At 39.5% G+C, this 17420-nt stretch overlaps 1 protein-coding gene across 3 annotated transcripts in view; it reads right to left on the bottom strand.

The window, feature by feature from the left end:
- Adam23 (ADAM metallopeptidase domain 23) overlaps positions 1-17420 on the bottom strand; it is a 150665-nt gene that overhangs the window by 28510 nt on the left and 104735 nt on the right. For all 3 annotated transcript variants that reach the window (XM_031367723.1, XM_031367722.1, XM_031367724.1), the window contains exons 14-20: positions 15618-15666; positions 13565-13664; positions 10128-10199; positions 9465-9554; positions 8042-8122; positions 1897-1947; positions 1236-1299 (exon numbers count right to left, since the gene is read on the bottom strand). In XM_031367723.1, the coding sequence (XP_031223583.1) occupies positions 1236-1299; positions 1897-1947; positions 8042-8122; positions 9465-9554; positions 10128-10199; positions 13565-13664; positions 15618-15666 (507 nt within the window). The remainder of the gene's footprint in view (positions 1-1235; positions 1300-1896; positions 1948-8041; positions 8123-9464; positions 9555-10127; positions 10200-13564; positions 13665-15617; positions 15667-17420) is intronic.

Below are 17420 nucleotides of genomic sequence, written 5' to 3'. Positions count from 1 at the left end.
GCTGCTCAATTGTATAAGAAAGCAGGCTAGGTGGGAGAATATCTAAGGCAGCCCCCATCTGCTCAGAGGAGAAAGGGAAGGGAAGGGGGAGGGAAGAGGGATAGGGAAGGATTGTGGGAGGGGATAACTAGGAGGGGGCAGTGAGAGAGATGAAAAGTGAATAAGTAAAACAAAATTAAATAGGATTTTAAAAATTATGATATACCTAAACAAAGAAAAAAAGAAAATAAATTTTCAAACTTACAAATATAAATATACTTATCAAAATAAATAAATGAGAATATAACCAAAAAAGAAAGAAAGGAAGGAAGGAAGAAAGAAAACAGGCTGAGCCCTTCTTGAGGAGCAAGCCAGTAAGCAGCACTCCTCCATGGTCTCTGCTTCAGTTCTTGTCTCCAGGTTCCTGCTGTGAGTTCCTGCCCTAATCTTCCTTATGATGGAGTGTGGTACCCAAGTATAAACTAAATAAGCCTTTTCCTCCCCAAAGTTGGTTTTATCAGTGCTTTTTATCAGAAAGCAAAGTAAGTCAATTCATATGTGGCCCTCATGAACTGAAGTTCTGAGTCCCTGTGAATCTCAGCCAGTAGACGTGTGTATTCACTTTCAGGCAGTGTCTGAAATTTGTTACCATGGTCCTGTCTGCTACCAAAGAAATTCTTCCATGTTATCACTGATACTGAATAACAGAGACAAAAACAAAACAAAACAAAAAAAAACAAAAAAAAAAACAAAAAAAACAAAAAAACAAAACAAAATAAAACAAACAAACGAAACCCCCCAAAACCAAAACCACACCTGCTATTCTCACAAGGTAAACCAGAAAGGTACAAAATAAGCCATGCAATCACACAAGTGGCCAGACAGAGGCTATAACCATGGCAGGTACTCAACCCTGTTGTTTCAGGTTACTGCAACATCCCATATTTAACAGCCACAGTCAATGAAAGGCACTTCGGTTTCCATGACGACTTCTCCCTTGGATGTCTGTTCCCATGGTCTTTGCATCAGCAGCGTTATCTGAGGTATATTGGGAACGGAACCCAAAGCCTGATGCCCGCACCCCTGCACTAACCCTGCAGGCCTGCGTCTAACTTTTATGCTGTCTCTTTACTTTCCTCCTTTGCTGGACTTTTCTTTCACACCACTCCATGTTGTGTATCTCTGTTGCAGACTGGAAGAGCAGAACCACGGAAAAGAAACTGTGTGTGGCCAGCAGGCCAGAAGATGGCACCTACTTGTCCCCCAGATGTACTGGCATTGATTGTCCCTTGTCTTGCACTCGCCGTTGTAGCAGCGACCCTGAGAGAAAGAACACACAGGTTGTGAGTCACTGGGCACCCAAAATCTGAGCCACTGTTCCCAAAATCTGACTACAAGGTCCTGCTCTGAGTGAGTTACCACATTAAAATGTAAAGCTCTGAGAACATGGTAAATCATGTCTCTTTAAATGTAAAATAATTCTTGAAACTTAAATTTTCATGGGGAACAAAAATGTACCATTCTGCAAATGATACCAAAATGACTTAGCTACTCTTATATGTGAATGTTGAGGATAGTAATACTGACTTGGGAAAAGGATTATAAAATTCTTTTTTTTTTTTTTTTTTTTTTTTTTTTTACTAAATAGACAGGCTGAAATTATTTAAGCTTGGTCACAACTCAGTAAACGAAACTCCCCAGCCATTGCAGGCTTTTTTCCTTTTCCTCCAATCTGGACAATTTGTCACTGGTTAAACATTTGTAATACTTGGAAGGAAAAAAAGCTGATGTAAACCAGCACCCCACTGCAATTTACTTTGGTAAACTTTCTTCCCAAGTTTCATTTATCGAAAGCGGGGAGGGGGAAATGACACTAATCCTTTCGAAATTACCCTGAAATCTTAGAGCCCAGAGTACCTGATTTTGATTGCAGCTATAGCCGTCTTGTTTATGGAGGTTCGGTGGGCACTGAAAAATATTATCTTTTTAGTTGATGTACAGTTGCATAAAAAAAAATCAGAAAATGTGTTTAATATAATAAAACAAGAAGGAGAGTAAATGTACAATTAGGAACATTTAGAAAAACACATTTAATGCCATTAATGGATTACTTAGTTTAATTCTATCATTAATGAATAAAGTCTAATGCGGTTAATTCTTTTTACGTTTTTCTGTTTACCAGGAGATGGGCTAGATAGCAAATAATGTCCACTTGTCAAGGAGCTACAAGCAGAAGGGACAGAAATGGGCAGAAGGAGAATGAATCGGCTTGCTGCGGAGGAGTGGACACATTAAGAACTAATTTGCAAGACCTTGCGAAGCTCCTTGTAAATGTCAAATCTGCATGTGACATTGTGACATGTGCCTATGGGACATTTTTGCAAAAGCAACAGAAACAGTCTTGAAGCACAATGTAATCAGTGTAAGTGCAGTATCACTCTGACCTCTCGAGCCAGACTTGTTACTAGAATAATCTATGGTGAAGTAGGGCTTGCTGCTGCTGCCGCTGCTGCTGTTTCAGCCAAACCATCTATGTGACCATTTTAAAGTACTCTTCATTTTCCCCAGAAGTTATCCAGAATAACTCCAGTTACACTTTTAAAACATTTAAGAGAGTTGGGGAAAGGTCGGGGGGGGGGGCATGAGGTTGAAAGCGAATAGGAAAGAAAAATACCCATGTGACAAGGAGAAAGAAGCTTAAGGACATTCACTGAGGTCCCTCCCATTCGCCATTTTCTCGGGAAATATCTTTTCAACTCAACATCATCTCAGGTCCCAAACCAGAGCTTCTGTTCATCTTCATCTGTGTCCCCTGTTTGTCTTTTTGTCTCACAGACACACCATCCAGTATGACTGCAAATCCTCAGATGCACTTCAAATGTCAACTCTTCTCAGTTTCCACCATTTAACCCCAGGTCTAGGCTGCGGACATTATAACCTAGACTGTAATCTCCAACCCAAACTTCCCTGCTTCCACCCTGGTTCCCTGTTCCCAGAGAGATCCGTTAAAACATGAACACCAGATCATAATTGGTCCCCCGCCCAAAAATTCTGAATAGCCTTCCAAGTTTCATGTGAGCTGCTTCTCCCATCCACACCCCATCATCTGGCTGGCCTCATTTCCAATGATGGCTGATACCATTCCCTATGAGATGCCAGGAATGCAGTCCGCCCACCGTCTGCTTCCTGCTGGGCTCATCCCATCTTCTCTTTAGGGATTTTGCTCAACACTCACCCTCCCACCCATGCTAGCTAGCATCCTCTGTTCCTCGTTTCCTACATTTTCCTTCTCCACCACCTGACAAGCCATATATTTCCCTAGTTTGTTTGCTTCTGCCCCCTCCCACCCCACCCCGCACCCCGTGATTATGTGAGCTCCATGCAGGCAGGGTTTTCTCTTTGGCGTCCTGCTGCACAAAACAACACCAGGATGTGGTGGGTGTTCAATTACTACTAGCTGACTCAGAAAATGAATGGATCACCCATACTGGTAAAATGAAGTTATTTTATGCTGCACGCATAGGGCCGTTTATTGAGCTCATCACAAGAAAGATGAAGGATGCATGTAGCTTTCCTTAGGAGCTGTGACACACTACAGGACACAGCAATAAAATGTCGGTTCTGCATCTTCTTCCTAAAGGCTGGAGCCCCTTTCAGATGCAGTCGCCACAGCTTTTCACTACCTGGTCCTGTGTATCCCAGGGATGCAAAAATTGACAGTAAACAAACCACACAAAAGAGATCCCAGCAGCCTCCTTCCATCCTTCTGGATTCCCTTGGAATGCAATCATTATCTCATTAATCAACTATCACAAATTATTCAATTACCCTAAAACCAGTACAACCAGAGTAAATAGAAAAGGGGGTGGGTGCTCCTAAAAGAGGCAAGTCACTTTTGTGATGTCTTAAGAAGGAAGGGGGAAAAAATGGAGACTGCTTTGCTGACAAAACAAAAAACAAAAAGCAAAAAAAAAAACAACTCTCATTATAAACTGTCACAGGTACATTTCTAATCAATCTGGTTTTAGTTTAGGCTAAGCAAAGCCAGTTGTTAGACAGATGTGGCCCTGCACACCTGCGGTGCTGATCCGAATGAGAATGCCCCCTGCGGGTGCATATATTTGAATACTTTGGTCCCCACAGTTGGTAAAACTGTTCAGGTCTTTTATAAGTTGTTTCAGTCGTAGCGTTTGTCACAGCTATAGAAAAGTAATTGAGACACCTGGAATCCTAACTGTCAGGAGGCTGTGATGGAAGGATTATAGTCAGGCTGGACCATGCCTCAAAAATAAATAAATAAACAAACAAATGAATAAATACTCATTAAGGGCTAGTTGTTATCACTGCAATGTTTAACAGGGATATATTTGATTTTTCTCTAAGGATGTTCAGAACAGAAACAAATGTGGGCATGTAAAGTGATGCTCCGCGTGCGGTTTCTGAGCACCACTGTCCCCGGGTTCACAGGGGATGCTCTGCAGGAGGCTTCTGAGCACCACTGTTCCTGGGTTCACCAGGGATGCGGGGATGCTGTGCAGGAAGATTCAGCTAAAGCAGTTTCAGTGATGCCTGTTTTAAGTTGTGGAATCCCCCATTAATTTCCAGTCCTCGCCGAGACCATTTTCACAGCTTTCAAATATCTTTACTATGTCACCGCCTGCTTGCTACGGATTTCTTTTAGTGGCTTGGGTATTGATTATTCTGTCATAAACTGTGCAATGAAAAAAGAAAGTTCAACATGGTTCTAAATGAGATGTCACCATCAAATCCCTCCCCTCAGAGCTCAGGAAACCCTGTGAAAGAGGAGGTGAAGAAGTGGGGGAGATAGAGGGGAAGAAAGACACCGGGAGAACAGGACCCTACAAAACAACTGAACAAAGCACATATGAACTCAAAGAGACTGGAACAGCAGGGCCTGCCAGTGTCTGCAGCAAATCCTCTGTGGATACTATAGTTTAGTGCCCTTAAAGACCCCTAAATGTGTGAATGAGTGATTCTTGTCCCTTCTCTCACAGTTCTTTTATTTTTCTGTTGGCTGATCTTGCCCAACTTCAATATGACAGTTTTTGATTTATCTTATTATATTTTATTTTGTCATGTCTAAATAAAAGAAAAACAGAGTTCAGAGATATCAGTAAATGCTAAATATAAAAATTAACTAAAAACATGAAGTTTAAAAAAGATAAGGATGTAATGCAGCCAGGTAGACAATGATTCTCAGGGATGTAGGGTTCTATTTTCATAAAAACTCTGAATATCAATAAATTTAAACTCCATTGTCTCTTACAAAATAGGAGAAAAAATTATGGATTTTAAGTCCTTTTACTTCAACTACCTACTTTGGGTTTATTCTGATGATCACATTTTTTAATTATTAATAAAATAGGATTCTATTCTAATGTGCCACTGAAAGAATAACAATACAATTTTTACCCAAGATATATGAAGTAAAAAGAAAAACAATTGCATTTCTTAGACAATAAAACAGGTGGAGGAAAGAACCCAGGAACCCTATTTTATTTTCCTTTTCTGTAGGCCAGTGTAGTGTATATGAATACATATATACACATATACACCTATATATGTTAAGTATATGTGAGTGTGTGTATGTGTGTGTGAGTGGTGTATGTGCAGTATATATGCAGTATATATGAATATATGTATTTATACATATATATAGTATATCTGTGTGAGTGTATATATGTGGGTATGATTCATGTGTGACTATGGATATCAGAGGTTGATATTGCGCATTTTCTTAGCATTCTCCATACCTATGTTTCGAGAAGGGTCTCTCATTGAACCAGTTAGCTAGACTAGTTGCCTAGGGATTCTCCTATCTCTGCCTCCCATGCCTGCCTTACAGGTATGTGCCACTACATCTGGCTTTCATGGGGATGTTGGGGATCCAAACTCAGGTCCTAAGACTTGCACTGCAAACACTTTATCCTTATCCACTGACCTTTCTCTCCAGCCTCAATATCCCCACTTTAAAAGCCTATTGCCATCAGACTCCAAAGCAAACCAGCTGAAAATGAGAGCCAAGGACATATACTGTAGTTATAAAAAAATAATACTATCCTATAAAAGTAGCAGTCAAATGGTATATCAGAATTGTTATACTTATGAAAGGCAGAGCCCACAATTCTTGTACTCTGGGATTACAAAGGAATTTGTTTATGTACTTAAATATGAGGAACATATGCACAAGAGTGACATATAAATGTAAATAAAGTCAGGACATATTTCCATGTGCTATATTATTACAGAGCCATGGGTAATAACACAAAGACCTTCCTAAAGGTTAATTAACGTCTTTTCTTTCTCTCTTCTCATGTTCCCTTCCAGCAACTTAGTACAATGCCAAGCACTCCTATTACTGTACTGATTGGTTGGTAAGCTGGTGAAGAATAATTAGGCATTCTGAACCAGAAAGCCTAGTGTGGGTGGGAAGCACGCACTGTCCACTGCATCTTCAGACTATCTGCTATAGAGGGGCTTGCCTCTGCAAGGAAGCCGTGCTGGAACCAACTGTGTCAGTAACCTGCTACAGTTTAAAGCAGGACCTCTTGGAAGACACACGTGGTTGTTGTAATAAGTTAAGGCTGTAACTTAAGCTGGTCGTTTTTGTTTTTATAGCATGATCTTTTGGCGTGAAACTGCACCATCTTCATTGTGACCCCAGTGGACATCAGTCTACTTTGCAGATGGCAAATCCAGTCCTGGGAACATATCCTACAGATATAACTCTGCAGGAGAGATATTCCTCCAGATGTATGAAAGTCTTTACTTCTACACTGATAAAACAATGAAAAATTACTGAAATCTAATGGGCAATCTCTGGGTAAAAAAAAAAAAATCAACTGATAAATTTGTATTAGACTATCATAAAACAAGACATTAGCACAGGAACACTTTCTGAAGAAAGATCAGAAAGAAAGCAAAAGTCAAATGAAATCCCAAATCCTTACTAGGGCATACAGGTCCCCTTGCCAGAACCCTGACATCCTTTGAAACTTTTCTACTATCCTCCAACTCTGCCTGCTTTCATTTCACATCCTGAAGAAACCACGCCTCTAGGCTTGCTGCTTAGAAACTAACTCTTTCAACAGCTACTATCCCAACCTAATATCCCACCACATTCTTCTTTCCACAGGACTGTATTTTATCATATATAATATATATGTGTGTGTACATATTATATATATAAGATATATAATATATGTACATATATATGTCTGTGTAAATATATACATGTATGTCTTTATATATACATATACATACATATATTTTTATTATTTAAATTATTTAAATAATATTATTAAATAACATTATTTATTATTTAAATATATATTTATTTAACTTATTTGCCTCTCTACACACAACAGAATCTAAGTTACACTAGAGGAAGAACTCAACAATCATGTTCCCTTCCATATCCTGGCATTTACATCAGCACTTGGCAAGTAATTCAACAGATGTTCATTTGAGTGGCAAATGGGGCCATAAAATAACATGCTATAAATAAAAATCACTAAAATTATACAAGTAGGGAGTCAAGAAGTCAATATTAATTACAGCATTATAATCAGTTTAATGGTCTAAAATCATGCCAAAGCACAGAGGCGAGAAGCAGGCCTATGCATGGGGACAGCGGCCGTGGTGGAGAGAGCTGGCTTTCTGCTCCCAGCCATGGTGGTTCTGTTTGCTCCCAGTCTCCTACATCAGCTCCCTTCCAAAATTTGTTTTTTAAAAACAATTGTTCAAAATGTTTGAAAACAGCATGTAAGATATAGGAACCTAAGAAGAAAAAATCTTATGAATTGAATATAAATCATCTAAAGGTATTTAATTTATGAAGTGAGAATTTAGAAAAAAAGGGGAGAAAGAGATGAAAAAATCCCAAAATATGATACCAAACTTCTTTATGTAATAGTTTGGAGGAGAACTAGAAAACAAATGTATAATAAAAAAAACTAAAATAGGTCTATACTCACAGTCTTTATTGAAAGGTTTTAAACATGTCTTGTACAATATAAAAGATAAAATGTGGTTTCCATACCTGGCCAGAGTCTCCGGTGCAGTATTCGGTGATATCGCAGCTGTTTACGGCATCCCGACATTCATACCCTCGTGACTGAAACTACAAATCCAAACATAGCATTAGGAGGTAGCACTCACCATATGCGACACAGCTACCGTCCTTACATCCACAACAAGCCTGGGCTTTATCATAATCCTCATCCCTCTGCCTCACAATTTGTAAAATCATTGCAGGTTAGAAATGAGGATGAGATGCTTATCCTACACTGAGGTGAGCATCAAACAGGCACTAAGTATGCAGACCGTAACACCTACCAGCTCCACATACTCAGGTGAGAAAGCGATGTGATGAAATTTATGTAAAGAAAAAGCACTGGTTTAGCTTAGCACAAAGGAACAAAAAATTGTCATTAAAATTTAACATTTCTCTGAAGGATATATATACATATTTATATATATGTGTGTGTGTGTGTATACATATACATCTATATATTTACCCAACCATAACTAATTTGCCCATTAGCTTGAGTATTAATCTTGCTTTAGATAAATACACACAACAATATTACAATGAATTCATATAAATCACCTTCAGAGGCATCCATGACTGCCTATGATGAACAAAACATTTGGTTTATCTGGCAAAGGATGGGCGAAATATGAAGTCTCATTAGCCTCAAGCAATTTATCATTTGGTAGGTAATATGAGGCAAGAACAAATTAAGCTGAAATCTCTTCGAATATCATGATGTAGAACCTCCCTTGGTATTGAAAAAAAGCAATAAAATCAAGTAGTTTTTATAGTTATTTGAAATGTCATAGATCTGACATGAGATAAAGGGGTAATGACTTTTGGAAAAAACTGTCAGTCACTGAAGGTGGAAGACTCTATACATACATACATACATACATACATACATACATACATACCTACACCACATGCAAACACACACATACACACATGCACACATGTGACCACATGTAAGTACTGCCTCATCTAGCTTTTTCGACTTTATAAGATTCAAAAAGCCAAGGGGAGATAGAAGCACCAGTCTTCATAATATGTATCTAAAACAAATTAGGGTAAGTTTTAAAAAATGAACTTTGGAAATAGGTTGTGCAATTTAAAAGAACAACAGAATTGTTCCTCTCTGTCCTATGACAGAATTGTTCCTCTTCTGTGTTAATAGGGTAACTTGTCTAGTTTGGAGGCTGTAGGGGTAGGTACATCTTCTAGAGGAGGCCTGGGAGGATAGGAAAGTAGGCAGTGAATAACAGAAGAGACGCATGCTGTGTGGCCCACAGAAGTTCGATAAAATTACCAGTATTGCTGAGCTAACATGAATAATTGTGTATCAAATCACTCAAAAGCTCAACAGACATACTGACATGGCTGGCTAACTTGTCAAGGAACTAGAAGATGAAACTTCCAGGGGACTCACAAGACATGAGGTGCTGTTACAGCAGGGGCCGTCACTGCAGTGGGCCCCGTTGGAGAGCGAGCATTTCTTACAGCAAACTCCATAGCATTCCTAGAAAAAACACTCCTTTGAGTAAACCAGGAACACACCACTACCCGTTCAGTATTCCCTCCACGTGCAGTTCATGCATCAGATGACAAGAGTTCTATAAACAGTACGTTAACATTTTAGAGAAATCAATCACTTTAAATGATGACAGACTCCTGAGTGATCTCCCAAGAGTATGATTGTTCATTAACAGGCACCCCCACACCAGCCTCTGTAACTATACCATGTTCTTAATACCCAGGTTTTGTCTCATAAAGGAAAAAAATAAATGCGGCATGGGAAAATGCTCATGATTCTGTACAAGGTGCCTAAGATGGATATGAGCTCTGAATTAACTTTTTAAAGGTCAAGAATTTGATTAGAACAATCCATTAAGCTTTTCAGACACGGCTGCAACAACAACATGACTAATTCTTACGTGTCTGAGCTGGGACAAAGCATTGATCATAGCAATCAGAAAAAAAAAAAGAAGGCAGTGACCCCACAATGAATGATAACATGTCTGCTCTCTGCCGTTGTTCTTCTTAGCTCAGAGGATGAACTGAGCTCAAAGTGGAGACAGTTTCTTCTACCTACCACATGGAAACCACAGTCGCATTCCTCCCCGGCCTCCACGTATCCATTTCCACATTCCGTGGGCTCAAACAGCTGAAGAGAATGGAGAATGCAAAGAAAAGCATTTGAATTTATTGCAGAAAATCAAGATGGCCATACACATGGCTATATCATATGAATCTTCTATGATTGTTACTTTATATTCATTTTTACTTATGTGTTCTGTGGGTAGCTATGTAAGTGTATGCACACACGCATGTGGTTAGCTGCAGAGGCCAGAAAAGAACATTGGATCCCGTGGAGCTAGAGGTACAAATGGTTATAAGTTGCCTGGTGTCAGTGTGGGGAGCCAAACTCCGGTCTTCTGAAAGAACAGCAAGTTCTTCCAGTCCCTTATTTATTACTATGCATCATATATATAATATATATGTGATCATTATATATATGTTATATATATCATATATATATGAAATAAGTGAAATACTATTTGCTCATCAATGACACTCTTTAAAATCATCTTAGAAAGGATGTGGTATCTGGGGATTTCCTTGGTGGGGTCTTGAGAGACAACCTCCAGCATTAGATTGACTATGGAGCTAAGCTGTCAAGAGAAATAGATCGCTTTCCATGTACTCTAATGGAACTAAAATGTATTACTAATAAGACTCATAGATATCTAATTTGCTGACTTGACTAAAGGCGGCCAAGAAGACATCCAAACTGTCAGAAAGATAAATATGTTTAGTCAAAACCAAATGTGTGATGTACAACTAAGGAAATGCCAATAAGCTTAGAACAATGTTGTCAGAGATTCAAATCCATCACACTCATTGAGAAGAAATCTGCATTGTCTGGCACAAAGTCCCAACACTGCATTTCCTGAAATATCTGTGAGTAGAAAGAAAATTAATTCAATAACTTAGGAATCTCAATAAATTAACTATGTGCAAAGAACCAATCTCTTAATACCCAATTTAGCTTCATAAAGAAAAATGTAAGTATGTTAAGTTAATATATAGACATGAGAATGAATAGAAATCTCTCAGTCGTTGCTGCACTCATAGCAGAGGAAGTTTCTAGAATATTTCCCCCAGCGGTGCCATAAACTTGTTTCTGGATACAAATATTATAGATGGATCGTTAAGGAAGTTGCTTACTCACGACAAGTGTGTCTATATCCTATTGGCTGGAGCAGGATTTTCCTGGTATGATTATCACTTCTGGGTGTGTGCTGGAGAAGGGGAGTCTGGAACAGCACGCCTCAACACAAATGCTCAGAGCCATGAACATGAGAGAAAGAGCCACACTATGGGCAACAGTCATCTTCCAGTGAGGCTACACAAGAAAGACCTGGTTCTACTACTTCCAGGAAGGAACTATAAGAAGTAAGGAAATGTTCCAGCTGAGTTGGATGGGAGTCAATAGTGCTGATGAATCCCCGTGCTACTTTGATTGGCAGGCAAGAGAATGCAGAAAGAGACAGGGCGTGGAAAGATGAGCATCACTTGGTACCAGGCTTCCCACTCTTTAGTTCTTAGGTGCTTTCCCCTTCCTGAGATTGGTCACTATCTCAAACCAAATATAAATCACAGCAACTGGGAAGATTTCTGAAGCTGAGAAAATATGCATAGAAACTGAAAATAACAAGCAACACATGCCTATGCATATATTCATTGACTAAGAACACTAGGGATAAAAAAAAATTAGTTATATACATATAAATTACTCTACTGGAATTCATGAAGCCTTCTTTTTTGATCACTGTAATTTGTAGTTTAAAAGGAGAAATTATCCTGTATCTAACTTCTGAAATTGAATCTGTAAACATAGTTTTTTTGTGTGTGAAATTCCCAAGTTACCAGGGATAATTTTCTTCCTGTTTACAGGTAATCTGAGAAATGTAATGATGGATCTTTGTGTATATCCCAGAGACCTTAACCTCTCCAGACAAGCCAGTGCTGTCTCCTTAAGCACAGTGCTTACAACTGGCTGCCAACCGCAAAGCAAGGTAACGCTAGCCATGCACCGTGGAATTCAAACCTGCCAGCGGTTCACATGAGTTCTTCATTACAGAGCTCACTCATTTCAGATGCCTCGACGACTTCTGGTTTCTGTGCCCAGAGGTCACGGCCAGCAAAGAACAGCGGCCTATGTGAATGGTGCAAAGTCACTTCTAAAGTCTCAGTTCTCTTGAGATTTACAGAGCTTTGGCTTTACTGAGATTTCTCAGGGATGTCAGGTTGCAAGCATTCATTCCGACACCAGCTGTATCACTCGCTTGTGAGTATGGAATAAATCAGTCTATCCATTGTTTGCCTTGGTGACCGATTTTTTTTTTTTTAAAGAAAAGGTCAACACAATATTGCCACTCTTTAAATTTGCAGAGTATCGAACATTTTCTATACAAATGAACTCTATCTGACACGTGAGGTGTTATTCTAAAGGAAAAGTGAATTTTTTTCCATGGTCAAATTCTGATACCATCTGCTAATAATGCCAGTTCTGTTTTTTTCAACTGCTGGCCTGCTTCATTTCCAAACATGCTCCTATAAAAACACAGAGCCTTCTGCAAAAGTGTTAGCTGTCAGTTTGAGAATTTTGCCTCTGTTGAACTTTAGGAAAGTCTGATGATTGGATGTGTTCTATGTCAAGGGACTGGAGCACATCTTATAATCAAACAATTTCATGCTTCCACATCAAGAAATAAATATTTATATCATGAAGGCCAAATGAAGATTTTCAAAATTTAATTTTACTATCAAATATGTTTTCTGAAAACTCCTTAAAAAAAAACTCTTCTGGAAATGTATAATTTTCTTTAAGTTTGTGCTTGAGGAATGCAATTTTGTTTATACAATCTCTTAGGAAACACCAATGACAACATGGGCTTCCAGGGGAAGGTCTTTACGGAACTTTCAAATGTTAGACCAAGACCACTCTTTGCTTGGCTGACATTAGTAATGCTATCTGCCTGGGACTGGATCACCCCAGAGAGTGGAGGAGCAGAAGCTGGACAGGGGCGGGGGTGTGAAACTCCCGGGAAGAGAAAACTAAGTCTCCAGAAGGAATGTCAAGGTTAAATGAGACTGTTAGCAAAGAAGGGATCCAAATACAAGTTGTTTCCATTCTTACTCCCTGTGTCTTAGCAGAAAAATGAAAACATCAACATAAAATTCTGAAGAATTTTAAATTTGGGGGAACTGCAAATGAGCACTGAACACTGACCCCCAATTTGATCTTTTGCTCAGTCTTGAGCATGCAGGGGCTCTCCATAACTGAACATCTTAGGTGCATCTGAACAGTTGGGTTTAGTGCCTCCTACCTGAACTTCCAGCCTCTGGGGAGCTGAGGAAGGGAGTTCAGAGCAACATATTAAACCGTGTGACATGAGACTAGCTTTCTAAGAACAGTCTCTGATGTTTGGCATATTGTTGCTATTGGAAAATCAGGTCACTAACCTTAGTTGGCCTATTGAAAAGACACGCTCCGCCTCCTCTCTGTAAAAAGTCTCTGTACTCCAGAATACTGCACTTTGAGAACTTTCGAGAGTGGGACACCCTGAGGAAACAAGGAACCAATTATGTAAAAAAAAAAAATTCACAAAAGCAATCATCAGAGAAGAAAATTAAAGTCCACCAAAAGTTCATCCTGGATGTAGCTGGATCAATGCAAATATTTGGCAAGATGCCTGGGTACAAGCTGCTTCATTTATGGGGTGGAGTCCATGGAAGAAAGGAAAATAAAAACCATCACAGACTAGGAACTTGGTCACTCCCAAGCTACCAACACCCCTGACCAAAATCTGTCTTGAAACACGTCATTTGAAAGCTTTGCTACAAAATCTTAAATCAAGGCTAGGTTTTACACTTTGATTATTTTTATTTACTATGTCTCAATAGAGGCAACCTTATTCCTTTAACTCTGTTCTCGATAAAGGAGGGTCCAGCAGCTTACTAGACCTCGTTTTTCAGAGAAGAGTCTGGCGGGTCAGTTTATTAAAGACAGTGTTGCTCAGGCTTCAACAAATCCAAAATGTAAATAAATGAGCAAACCCTGAAGGATGCATGCGATCATGCTGGATCATACATGCATATGTTATTAGTGTGTCTGCCCACAGCAAAAAAGAATTAAGGAATGCTCCCATGAGCAATGGCTCTTTATTTTTCATTTCAAATACAATTATTGAGCAATATTCATGATTTAGCATGAATAAAAAATGAACCTCTCTGTGATTTATTCAATCAAATTAAGATCCCTATGTCAGCACACAGGGGAATATCATACACACCACAAGGTTAAGCTAAATCATACACACTGGTTCCTCGGGAATGTCTGGAATAGGCCATTCTAGGATATAATACAATAGTTTTATGTACATGTAGAATTAAAGCTCACCTCTATTGACAGTAATATCTTACAGGAACTATACCAAATATATCTTTGAGAAAATATACATTAACTTCAAATAGTTTATTATATCCTATGAATAGTCAATCCAAAACTCATTTAGAAATTGACAGCTTAAAAGGCAATAATATTGCCATAGAAAAGCCACATATCAATGGCACTCTTTGCTACGATACCTATTAAGCCTGCATCATCATAAAGGACTCAACTATGGAGCACAAATAATGTGGCCAGGGAAGGCAAGCATGTCGAGATTAGACTGCATTTTGAGGAATACGCTCTGGCATCGCAGGGGTAACAGCTAACTGCACGAACTTTTTCCTCTCCGTGGAAGAAGAAGGAAGGGCCCCCAGGGAAGTAGATGGTTTCGTTGCCATCAGTGCAGAACAACGGTAGAACCAAAACTTCCCAGTGTCTGGCCTGAGTAAAGACAGTAAGAAAGAAAGCTCTTGCCACTGCTACGATGCCCACTGGCAATGGCCTTCATAGTGTAGGAGCCTCCTGGAAAGAGTGGTGCCAGGTCTCAAGCCACTGGTGCTACAGAACAGCTGGTCCTGTTGCACAAGTGGCCACCAAGGAAAGACAAGTGACGTAATGGTGACTGTCTACTATTAGGTGATTCTTTTGTTTAGGCATTATAATTCTGAATTTTTTTTTTTTAAAAAAAAGCTTTGTTGACTCTAGAAACAGTATGCTACAAATTTACTACCATAAACGAGCATTTATAAGTTCCTAAAAATGCAAATGGATGACTGAATTGATTTTTGCTGGCTGCTTCAGGTAGACCATCTGCTTTTATTCTAAGTCTATTAAAAGATTAATGCCTCCACCAAACGCTGACGCTTTTGGTCACGTGATTCCTATAAGGGTAAATAAATAGAAGTAGCTAATACATTTCACTTTTCTCCCCAACCTTAAATTAAAAATTAAAACATAAAGTGAATTAGCACTGTCAGTTTTAAAATATCAGACAATTAATTATTGAATTTATACTAAGTGCTTAGTCTAAAAGACCAATACCTGGGAGACTGTGTCTCTAATGATTATATATGCAGCCATTTTTGCAATGGGCATACATCACATGCAAGAGTAACGCAGACTTACCCCGTCTCTTCCATGACGCAGCCGCCCCACGACTCTATGCACTCACATTCTAGCCCAATGAAACAGAGGCAACAAAGGGGGGGAGAGACAAAGTCACAGCTTCAGCTTGCACCAACTCCTGCAAAACTTTCTCAATACAGAGTGTCACAACTCCTCTATTTCCTTTAGGTCAATGGGTCCTAGAGTATAGATGGTTTCCTAAGGAAAAAAGAAACTTGGGCCTCTCTTAATTTTTGTTACTCAGATACCCTGACTAGATTTCTGAAATCCAATGTTTAGTTAGAAATGCCATTGGCTAGAAACAAAAGGCCGAATTCTAGTCCACTTTTCAATCAAGGAGAGAGTCCCCCCAAACTTTTTTGGGGTGTGGGGTTGTCTGCTTTAAAATAGAAGTGATGTCTACCTATCTCCCAGCATGGCTTTAGGGTTCACACAGATAGATGGCATTCCCAGACAATCTGTATGAATACAGGACAATGTCACTGAAGTCCTTCAGACACAGGGCAGCTAAAGAATAAAATTCAATTTACTGGAGTCAGTGCCAGGATCAGCCAGAGACTTGGAACAATCTCATCCCAGCCTACTGTACCATTCAATCCAATAACATCTCAGCTGACCCCAGCACTGGCCTCCAGGACTTTCAACTGAGTTATGGAACCCAATGTTCTTCTTCCTGAGTCTGAGCTATCTGGGTCAGCTTCTTAAACTTTAGAGCGGGGGTGGCCACTTCCTTGAGAAAGTGAATGGTCTGGGTAAGATATTAGTAGATGAAAGTTTATAGAGATTAGTAAAATGGTGCTGGGTGCTTGTCGCGACTGTGTGTTCTCGGTCATTAATGAATCATAAAGGGACGCGGGAGAATGGATGCTCTACTTCTCCACAGAACTACATATCAATCACACAGAGGACAGCATGCGAGAAAATGCATTTTTCTTTTCTTCTCAGGGAAGGCCTGGGTGGGAAGAGAGTTTTTTTTCTTTTACTCCTAGCTCTAACGATTATAATGAGAGGGTGAGGATTTCAGCTTATTTTCTCATTAAGTGAACAATGCATGAGCATACTGCTTTTTTCTTCACAAGGTCCCATTGTGATGCTTCGCCTTCTACCACAAAATGTACCAAGATTATATTTGACTACCTCGCCCACACAAAGGAGACTGCAATTTGGGTTGGATTTTATCCTGATTTTAAAAGAAATAAGATATGGACTTTATCCTGACTTTTAAAAAGGAACCAGATATTTCCATGGGTTTCTAAATATCTGATGGTCCCTCAGTACTCGGCCCACTTGAAAAGCTAGCCCTATCCTTCCTTCTCTCATCTGATCAATGGAAATAGTGGCATCAACAGTCCCTTGTCTTCCTTCAGTACCACATGGGTCAGGAGCCATGGATAAGCTCTCCCTTGGACCTACCTCTGCACTAGAGGACAACTGTGTCCCGCTCCCACGCATCTGAATCTTAAAGGGCCAGGAGCAGGCTTTGCTTAGGGAAGACAAGGGCTCACCTGGATGTGACCTGGTGGGTGAGTGTGGTCAGCATTTAAATATGAACTCCTTGTATGCTGTAGATCTCGTTCCCATTGCACTGCATCTGTGATGATCTCTTCACAGAGCTGGATCTGGCATTTTGTGTCTATGCTCAATTGGCTACATCTCTGAGGAGCATGTGAGCACCACTACCACCCTACCAAATCACAGCTTTCTCTATGTAAGAGTTGACCAGGTACAAGCTTATGGATTCTGAAAGAGAAATATCTTCCCCTCAAATAACCTAAGAATAATCTCAAAATGTTCAAGACTATT

This window comes from Mastomys coucha, unplaced genomic scaffold, assembly GCF_008632895.1.
Source record: "Mastomys coucha isolate ucsf_1 unplaced genomic scaffold, UCSF_Mcou_1 pScaffold14, whole genome shotgun sequence".
In the NCBI taxonomy this organism is placed as follows: domain Eukaryota; kingdom Metazoa; phylum Chordata; class Mammalia; order Rodentia; family Muridae; genus Mastomys; species Mastomys coucha.
Note: the sequence above shows the minus strand (reverse complement) of the source record. Positions and strands in the feature narration are given on the sequence as shown.